At 43.7% G+C, this 10,589-nt stretch overlaps 1 protein-coding gene across 1 annotated transcript; it reads left to right on the forward strand.

Annotated features, from left to right (window-relative positions):
- The first annotated feature begins 347 nt into the window (after nucleotides 1-347).
- TUBB6 (tubulin beta 6 class V) lies at nucleotides 348-8,130 on the forward strand. The gene is made up of 4 exons (XM_065753146.1): nucleotides 348-430; nucleotides 726-834; nucleotides 1,950-2,060; nucleotides 6,391-8,130. The coding sequence occupies exons 1-4, from the start codon at nucleotides 374-376 to the stop codon at nucleotides 7,452-7,454; spliced, it is 1,341 nt and encodes a 446-aa protein (XP_065609218.1). The 5' UTR covers nucleotides 348-373; the 3' UTR covers nucleotides 7,455-8,130.
- The last annotated feature ends 2,459 nt before the right edge of the window (nucleotides 8,131-10,589 follow it).

Below are 10,589 nucleotides of genomic sequence, written 5' to 3' on the forward strand. Positions count from 1 at the left end.
AGACTGGAAAGAGCACCCAAGTTCCAGGCATGCCACAGCTGTACGTGTCCCTGTTCATAGCAGGAGAGTTGGTCTAAGTGAACTTCTAAGGGGGAGTCCCTTCCAACTCGAGCAGTTCTGTGACTCCGTGTGGCGAGAACGAAGCAGTGTACTGAGGACACAAAACCCAACCCGGCGCCCTACCACCCAGCCCTGCTCCCCGGGGGTAACGGTGCGCTCCCCCATCACCCCGCCGTGGGGCGGTCCCGGGAGAGGGCGGCCGTTGGCGCGGGCGGGAGGGGTGGGGGACGCCGCCTCAGAGCCCATAAAGCACCGCCCGCGCGGAGCGCGGCCGGGCTGCACGGCGGGACAGCGGGCGGGACGGGGCAGCGCCATGAGGGAGATCGTGCACATCCAGGCAGGCCAGTGTGGCAACCAGATCGGGACCAAGGTGAGCCGAGCCGAGATGAGGGGCGCCCTCGTGGGTGGGCAGGCGGGGAAGTTGAGCAGCTGTCCGTAAAAGGAGTCGGGGAGATTCTCGCAGCTATTCGCGAAGCGGGCCGCTGCTGGGGCTGAGCGGCGGGGCCGCGCCGAGCAGGAGTCGGGCAGCGCTGCAGGGAGGGGTCGGGCAGGGCCGGGCCGCGCCTGGAATCCAGCAGCTGCCCCGGGCCGCGCCGCGCTGCGTGGCCGCTGGGGTTCTGGGCGGGGCACTTGCCAACCCTCGTGTTCTTTTTTTCCTGCCCTAGTTTTGGGAAGTGATAAGTGATGAGCATGGCATTGACCCAGCCGGAGGTTATGTCGGTGACTCAGCGCTGCAGCTGGAAAGGATCAATGTCTACTATAATGAATCATCTTGTAAGTGTGGGGCGGGGAACGGGCTCCGTGCGAAGGGACCCGGGAATGTGGGAGAGGACGGCATCGGCAGCCGACGGGCACCGCCTGTGTGGAAGTTTGTTTGTTAATCGCTGTTCGTTCTTGTAACGCGTGATTAATGCCTCAGCTGTCTCTTATCCATTGCCTCACTTTGGAATGTTGGTTTTGTGAGCCCCTATCTGTAGTACGCAGCCTCTGTTTTGTGGGTTGAGAGAGCTGGGCCGTAGGTTACGGTGATTCATTAATGAAATGCTGAAGGCACCAAAGTACTTAGAGTCAGACTGCTGTTGGGGGGTATTGCTATGTAAAATGGGGACAGTGAGAGTCCTTTGGTCGTTGAAAAGAGTGTCCAGCTTAGCTTCATGTATTTGTGTGCAAGAAACGTTTAGATCTTGTACTGAGTGACATGGTTTAGTGGGGAGTATTGGCAATAAGTGGATGCTTGGACTGAATGTTCCTAGCAGTCTTTTCCAACCTTGATGACTCTATGATTGTATGGTATTATTTACCTTAGTTTCCTTGAGCAATTTCAACTGTATACAGATTCTTGTGCATTGTGGTGGATGTGCTGATCAGTTGTTTGCCACCTGCACCAAATAGCACTTTTATTGATGGTGAGTCCTTCAAGCATGAAAAGTGTTCTAGCATTGTTATGGGTCTGATTTTTTTGGGTGGACTCTTGTGAAGCCAGGAGTTGGACCTGTGATCCTTATGGGTCCCATCCAGCTTGGGATATTCTACAATTTGGGCATAAACCCTCCACTCACCTTGTTATAAACAAAGAAGATTGTCTGTTTTATTATAAAAAAGTCAACTATTTTTTCTGGTCAAACTTCCCTTCTTCATGTTTTGTCCCAAAAGTGCTTACAAAATGTAATATTCCATTAACATCTTTTTGTCAAGTCTGTTGTTCAATGGAAATTGTTTTGTTCCTATTATGCTTGGATTCTTCTTCCACTACAACTTCCTCTTTAGGAACTATTTGTCTATGTACAATCTCTGTTAGGCTAATAGTAAGCAATATAATTGTATGTTAAACACTGTAACTGTTTCAGTATTTTCCAGAACATTAAGGATGTGCTTATTTTTCATTGTAGCCCAGAAATTCGTGCCGAGAGCAGTCTTGGTGGATTTGGAGCCGGGCACCATGGATAGTGTGCGATCTGGTCCTTTTGGTCAGCTCTTTCGGCCTGATAATTTCATCTTTGGTATGTGGATGTCACTTTCAAAAGAAGAAAACAAAGTGAATGGTTAAAAAGCATTTGAACTATGTTGTCTCCTCCCTATTCCAAAGTATCATTAGTGCTGAAAAACTTTATTAGCTTAACAATCCATTTCCAGTTATCTGTAAGTCAGCCAAGAGACCCCATTAACTGAAGAAGTCATTCTTCAGTTAATTGTTTCTTCAATTAGGAAACTACTGAAAGTTTCCTATGTTAATCATCAGATAGTGTGCGCTTGCTTTCACTATATGAATGCTAATGAAATCCTGAGACCAATTATTTACAACAAAAATGCATGGAAATTCTGCAGGAAATGGAAAGCAGAGGAGAAAAAAAAACCTCAACCACAAACCAACTAAGCTATTCTTGTCTTGAAGTATGTTAAGTGCATGAGCATGAGGTTGTTTAAAGGCTGTGTAATTGAACTCTTTCAATGGAGCCTTACAGTATAGCATAGCTCACAGTAGAGGAAGGCAAATAAAAACTTTTCACTATGGAAAACACTTGTAGAGCCAGTTACTGGCTTCTTTTCTGACATAAAGAGGAGCAGTCTGGAGCATGTGAGGAACTTCAGGTTTTGCAGTGTTCTTGTAGAGGGTTGTTCTGGCTTTTACTCTTCTACTTTGCACTTCTGTAGTACATGTAAGCTTAAAAGTGGATGTTACCATGATTTAATTTCATAGCATCCTTACAAAGTACAGGAGCACTGTTGTACCTTTTGCACTAAAGGAGAAGCAGCGTGTGAGAGTCAAGAGATCCACTTCAGCAGGAAGTCTGAATGAGAGCTGCCATGAGAGCTCTAGTGTTCTGGTTTCCAAATCTGCACTAGCCACAATTCCTCCCGCCAAAGCAAGCTTAGGTTGCAGCTTAGTTTGGTATATCATGTTAACATAAAAAAGGAACAGTGCCAGGGACAGACAGAAAAGATGAACATTGTTTGGGTGGTATGAAACAAACTGTTGCTCAACCTCCCTCTGTTGAGGTAGGGAATGAGAAGCCATAGAGCTACTTTAAGTATTTAACTGAGTTCAACTGAAGTTTTATTGCTGATTTTTCTCCTATATGATGATCCATGGCAGTGACATTAAGGATCTCTTTCAAAATAATTTTGTTACGATATGCACAAGTAACCTTGTGGTAAAAAGTCATAGGCAGGTTTATGAGGCAAGCTTCTATATTCAGGTTTCTACTTTTACTTCCTTTTTCCTGGGTGCACCACAGCAGCCCCTTTTAAGTGAATTGGCACAACTTTCAGAAATACCTCTGCTGAAACTTTGCAGAGCAAAATCAATTTAGTGTCTTTAACAGTAGTTCACTTCACTGTGCTCCCTTTCTGACAAGCTAACAATGAACCAGCAGTGTGTGATGAACTCGTATCTGACGGAGGGCCCTGCCAGCATCAGGCACTGTCCACCCAACCTGCTGAACAGTGCGGAATGGCTGCCTGAGTGCTGAAGTAATAATCTTCTGTATTAAAAGCCAACAAAGCACTTTGTTTTCTCTTTTAAAAATTCAGCCTGGACCCACAAAGGACTGTGTCAGAAGCTGGCAGTTCCATACTTGCTGCATGCCAGGCTGTTTGGGCTCATTCTGATGGAGATGTTTGCAGTCTCTGCATGCATGTATATATATGTGTGTGTGTGTGTGTGTGTGCGCATGCCTGTAACAAGTAGCTGTGGACAATCAATCAGGATTTCATTCAGCTATATTAAGTAGCTGATCACATGTACCAGGTACAGGAATTTTGGCTCAGGCCAGTGGGAGATTGAAATGGATGCAGTCACAATCCTTGCACTTGAATGCTGCAGGATACTGATGTGAAAGGTGAAGGAGTGCAGGTGAAATGAACTTGCAGTAGGAGAGCAGCGGGTCTTTTGGCTCCCTAATGGTGTAGAGTTGCCCACCAATATCTGTTACCAACAGTCTGATGTAACCGTTTTTTGTTAACCATTTTACATTTGTACACTTTTGCATTTCTCTTTCCTCTTTTGCCTATGTCCTTGCTAGCTCTTCCTGCTTAGGTGTCTCCCAGTTTAGGTTGTCTGAACTGATGGTGACAAACACTGTTAGCTGTTAGCTAGCCTAACAGGCTATCTTTCCCTCTCTAAATCATATAGTATGTTCTGTACCAAGACTGTTCATGGTAGCCTTCTAAGCATTAGTATGCAAGCTGCCAGTCTTTCTTCCTAGGTTTGTCTTTTATTTCAAGCAGTAGAGGGAGGAAGGGAGAGAAATAAGCTTTCAGAAAATAGTTGCTGTTTTTTGTCTGTTGAACAAATGGCTGCTGTGCATATGCAGCTCAGCCTTATGCATGAGCATGTGTAGTACACTGGAGAAACAAATAGTGGAAGGAAGATCCGGAGGTACCAGCATCAGTTCTAGGATTACTTCTTGTAGACTTCCATTAGATTTCAGTAAGTGAACAGTGAGAAGAGGCAGAAGCTAGAGGCTGGCTGCGTATAACAGAGCTTTGGGGTCCGGGCAAAGATCTACCAAGTCTACAATTTCAGTATAGTATATGATTTTCAGAGTTTTGACAGGTACCTGGTAAGTGGGGGACATCCAGTGGGGTTTCACAGAAAAGACAGGAGACCCTGGACAGGTGGCTGCATGGTAGGTGCAGTGTTAACTCAGGAGCAGCTGATAGTTATGGGCTGAAGGGAAACAACACTTGTGTAGGCAGCTACTGCTACAGTTAAACTGCAGTATAAATGCGAAGGCTGTGTTAATGCAATAAAGAGATGGCTGATATTGTATGGGCTTCTGGGAGGTCCTGTGATGCAGATTAAGCCTGGAGAGAGGACAGGTTCACTTCTGTCAGATGTTTTACTTCCTAATTTATTTTGCAAACTAAGTCGATGCAAATCAAGTCTCCGCTGGAAATTACTTTTCCCATACACACAGTTTCCTGGTTTTTTTTCTTTCCTCATTCTTTGCTACTATTCTCCGTTCTCTCACTGCCTACTGGAGAAGGACTATACAACATACAAGGGATGTTCTCCAAAATATATTCCTAAAACTCAGAATTTAGTTTTAAGATTTTTCTGCGTCTTAAGTAGCATTGTCTTGTGCTGTACAGATCTCTGTATCTAGTAGGGGACCTGCTTAAGCACTGCAGGTGGTTGCAAGCATATTTAATTCTGGAAGGATATTACTTTGTGTTTTGTCCAGCTGGACAGGAAGTGCTGACCCTTCTAGACTCAAAGAGAGAAAAACACAGCAGCATGTAGAACAATGCATCAACTAACCAGATCAATCATGAGGAAATAAAGCATTCTTTTTTTGCCTTGGCAATAAAGTATGACATATTTGAACAATATCCCAGCAAGCAGCAAGCAGTTTTCTCAGAACTGTGTGCTTGGCACCAGCACAGCATGCTGGGAACTGAATTGAGGAATGGTAGTAGGAAGACAGGGAGGACTTGAAGAACCATGCAGAAGTGGATATGTTTGTGATCCTGGAATTATTGCTCCTTCTGATGACTACTCACAAGAGTACTACTGACTGAATTTGGTAGCACAGTGTATGAATGTAGTAGCCACTGTGAGAAGCATGACAATGAAAGGCTGGTCCCTTATTTAATAATAAAATAGTGATGTAGCGAAGAATCCAGGTTATCCATCCTGAGTTGCACATAAAAGGCAAATGGAAGCCAGTGGGAGAAAAGGAAGGGCTCATGAAATGTAAGTTATCCAATTTTGGCAAGTTGCTTTGCAGATTCCCTAAGAGTAGTGAGTTTCTAGGGCAGCCAGTAAAAGTTAAATGGCATTCAGAAGCTCCTGAATTTTTGGGGTGTCTTTCATGAAACTTTGGTTGATCAGTATTTTCATTCAGGCTAGATAACCACTGACTGAAAAAGTTAGTTATTGATATAGTAAGTTAAAAAGGACTTGTTTCTGAAGCTTAGCCTCATCCTTGAATGACAACAGTGCCTCCTGTCTGAAAGTGGCAAACGTGAGAACAGTCCAAGAACCTTTCATTTAAAAATGTGCATCTGTGATTTAGCTTTTTATTCATCGTGATCCCTATAAACAGAAAGCATTTAAATATAAACAGTCTCCTGTGTTTATGGAATAAGCAGGACTGGGAGTGTGAGAGCTTTCAAAACAAGGAGTCAGTGCCATCTTTGCATTTATGGAAAATTAAATTCCAAAAAAGAAAATGCCACCTGAAGGCATAAATGAAAACTACGGAGGATTTGAGGGAGAAGGAGTCTTGTGATGGAGTATGAAGGAGACATGATGTGTATCCATTAGATGCCCAAATGCTACTGATAACTTTGTACGTTTTCTTCTCCTGTTGTATATTCTTTTAGGACAAACTGGTGCAGGAAACAACTGGGCCAAAGGACACTATACAGAAGGGGCAGAGCTGGTCGATTCTGTACTTGATGTAGTAAGAAAAGAGTGCGAACACTGCGATTGCTTGCAAGGATTTCAGCTCACTCATTCCCTGGGAGGAGGGACAGGGTCTGGTATGGGAACCCTGCTCATCAGCAAAATACGAGAGGAATATCCTGACAGGATAATGAATACCTTTAGTGTCATGCCCTCTCCAAAGGTTTCTGATACAGTGGTGGAGCCTTATAATGCCACGCTCTCGGTCCACCAGCTGGTTGAAAATACAGATGAAACCTACTGCATTGACAATGAGGCTTTGTATGACATCTGCTTCCGCACCCTGAAGCTCACCACTCCAACGTATGGTGATTTAAACCACTTGGTTTCTGCTACCATGAGTGGGGTAACTACGTCCCTGCGTTTTCCTGGCCAACTCAATGCTGATCTCCGGAAGCTGGCAGTGAATATGGTCCCGTTCCCACGCCTTCACTTTTTCATGCCGGGCTTTGCTCCTTTGACTGCCCGAGGCAGCCAGCAGTACCGCGCGCTTACTGTGCCAGAGCTCACCCAGCAGATGTTTGATGCCAAAAACATGATGGCAGCCTGTGACCCAAGGCACGGGAGATACTTGACAGTGGCTACTGTCTTCCGTGGTCCCATGTCAATGAAAGAGGTTGACGAGCAGATGTTGGCCATCCAGAACAAGAACAGCAGTTACTTTGTGGAGTGGATCCCAAACAACGTTAAGGTGGCAGTCTGTGACATACCACCTCGTGGCCTCAAGATGGCTTCCACATTCATTGGCAACAGTACTGCCATTCAAGAGCTATTCAAAAGGATCTCAGAGCAATTTTCAGCCATGTTCAGGAGAAAGGCCTTCCTCCACTGGTTTACAGGAGAAGGAATGGATGAAATGGAATTTACGGAAGCAGAAAGCAACATGAATGATCTGGTGTCAGAGTATCAGCAATACCAGGAGGCTACAGCAAATGACGGAGAAGAAGCATTTGAAGATGAGGAAGAAGAGATCAATGAATAAAGGAATTAGGTATGCTATTTTCCAGGCCAAATTCTCACGTCTGGATTTCTAATAATTAGGCTTATCAACCTGTATTTAGGCTTCAAAAGGAGGAGGGAAAAAAGAAAAGGGAGAGTGACTTTCAGATATAACTCGTCTTCAGAGTCCATTGAGGTCACTGGGAACTGAGGGCATCTGTCATTTCTCAAAATCAGGCTATTTCTATTCACAAGACAACTGTAAGGTATTCAATCAAGACTTTGGCCTAAGAGTCTGTACGCAGAGACTGGTAGTTTGGGATCTTTTGTTCCAGACAAAGTTTGTCTGGAATGAAGTTTTACAACAGAAGAGGTAATATAAGCATGAAAATCTACAAAATAGAACTGCATTATTCTCATCCAATTATGAGTAAGAAAATCTTTGTGTGTTTGAAGTATTCATTCTGTACTTGATTATACAATACTGAACTGCCAGGAACAAAAATTTATTGATAATAAAAGAACAAAAAGTTTTAAACTATTCTGTACAGTAACAATTAATGTTGACATTCAATGCAAATTCTCTGAAAACAAAATAAAAAAAGATTAGTATCATCTCAAGCAAAAGTGTTCTGAGCAGTCAATGCTGTACAAATATCCAGTGAGCTGCAGGCCAGGGGCTGGATTTATCCTAAGTGACTTTTTCACTTGTTGCTGAGCAATGACATGTTATATGTATGAAATCGATCCACTTGTGGTATGTTGTTTAAGGACTCTGGGAGCACAATCCCCTGTTTTCTGGCCATCGCCAGGTAATAGTTTCTGGTTCCTGTCTCTTCTTCACCTTGCCCTCATACCTTCTTCACAGCATGGTGGGAAAGGAGACTGTGTTAATATATCTTGCTGCTTGCTAGTTCGAAGTTCACACCTATGGGTGCTGTGGATGTTTTAAAATCACTGGGCATTGAAGTTAATGTGAGTACAACTATTTGTCCTTGGTAACCTAAACAGCTGGCAAAATGAAAGATGAGCGTCAATTTAGCTGCTTATGTGACAGCTGGAACAGAAGGGTCTCTGTCTTGTGCATCTGACTTACTGCCTTGCAAAATGGCTGTTGGGTATTCACTCTTTGCGCATACTTTGTGCCTCAGGCCATATCAATTAAACAGCCCTCCATTAGAGAGCGTGCTGCCTACATGCAGTGTATTATTTAGGTCGGTTTCGTTTCTAGGCAACAAAAAAAGCAAACAAAGGAAAAACCCTCTGGAAATCCAAGCTTTGTATGTTTCAGGATCTCTGCTCTTTTTCTTCTCGCTTTCTGAAGCACTTTCTAAGCAACGATCTTGCTCGGTACTTAAAAAGACACTTCACAAATAAAACTTTCACAGATCCATTGCTCCTGAAAATATGATTTTTATTGTTTTGTTAGTATGGGATTTGGGGAATGGGGTTGTGTTTTTCATGTAACTGCAAACCACGCACGCTGAAGCTGTATGCTCAGTTGTGTTCTATGCAGAGCTGGAATGAGCTTACTTCTAATCAAGTACAAGTGAAAGCACAGCTGCTTCTAAGTGAAGTAGGACCAGCCCTCTTTTAACTTGGGGAACTTCATTTCACTGTAATACAGAATTAACGAGTAGCTCCCAGCCATGAATTCTGATATTATTAATAAAAATGCTTGCTACATAAAATGCCAGGAAACTTGAATAAGTGAGTAGTTGCTTGGTGAGCCAACCTCTGCTTTCCATACACCAGCTCAAAATCCAGACTGCAGACTCTGTGAACCCATAGAATCCACAACTGACAGCATCCTCTGAGTCTGTTTTACTCAGTCATTCTTTCACATGTCTACTTCCAACTATTGGATGTGAAGGTGGGAGGGACAACCTGATGCCCTCTTCAGAGCAAAAGGAAACATCTTCCATGATCTTAGTAGATGGCAAACACCCAAACAAGCCCAGGAGCCTGTGACGAATATCACCAGAGGATCAGCTTGCATGAAAGCTCTAAGAGCCATGGAAGTGGGAGTGCTTCTTTTTTCCTCTTTACTCAAGCAATTTTCTACTCTTCCTTTTATGACACAAAACTAAAAGTCTTTCTGGTAACAGGTTTGTTGAACATGTCCTTCAGCTGCATTTCTTTTCAAATTACTTTCTGCTCTTGGAAGTTTCTCCTTTTGAAATCCACCTGTCAAAAGTTCTGCTTGTCTTTGTCTTTTTTGCATTCCTTGCTTTCATTTTTCATTTTCCCTCTAGTTTTTTTCAACAGTCACCTGCACCTTTTCTTTCTGTGGCTTTCATTTTCTCCTTTTTACTGCTTTGCATCTGGCCACACAGAGATACACAGATGCTTGGTGCCAAGTCAAGCCAGCATGTGTGACCTGAGTGTGTTTCCCAGTACTGCCCAAATACCTCTGACAATATAAGAATGGGGGAAGGGGGGGAGGGGGGGGGGCGGCTAATAAAAAAAAATAGTGACAGCTTACTATCAATACCACTTACAAATAGAGTGGGCAGGCATGCTTCCAGGCCAGAAACAAGCATTTAACCTGAAGGGAGCAGTTCCTTTGCAAATATGCTCTGGTCAAAGCCTGCAAGGCCATCCAGGCAGGCTCTGACACTGTCCCTGCATGGGCTGCTTTGACTTCTGTAGGCACTCACTCACTTTCACTGGTTTGAAATCATTTCTCTCCATCATCTCTTTAAGGAAAGGTAGTCACCTCCTGTGAATAGAGTCAAGGCTGGCAGAGGGCTATACCTGCTTCTCCCAGCAGTAGGAGAATCGGGGAAGACAGTGGTTCCCTTCATGTGCAAGCCTCCACTAGCTGAAGCAGCACTGATAAATGTTTGCAAACAAAATAATATAATAATTACTGGCAGCCACATCACAGGCTAAACTTTAAAGTCTCAAATTTGTGAGGAGGCTTCTGTCTCTGCATCCTCTTTAAAGGAGATTATGTAGATAGTTTATTTAGTTTTCATGTCTTTGTTTTGAGTCCAAAATGTCAGCACAGCCAATTTCTGCCACTTTTGGCACAAAATACTAAAGCTGATTGAGGTAAGACTACACAGAGCAAGTTGATGCTCTAAAATAAGAGTCAGAGGAACTTCCATCTCCCTTATAGTCTCACAGGCTTATGAACTTCATGCTGCAATTAAACGTGAGTGGAATTTAAGTA

This window comes from Cyrtonyx montezumae, unplaced genomic scaffold (genome assembly GCF_038088225.1).
Source record: "Cyrtonyx montezumae isolate F1298 unplaced genomic scaffold, pur_monq_1.0 scaffold_8, whole genome shotgun sequence".
NCBI lineage: Eukaryota > Metazoa > Chordata > Aves > Galliformes > Odontophoridae > Cyrtonyx > Cyrtonyx montezumae.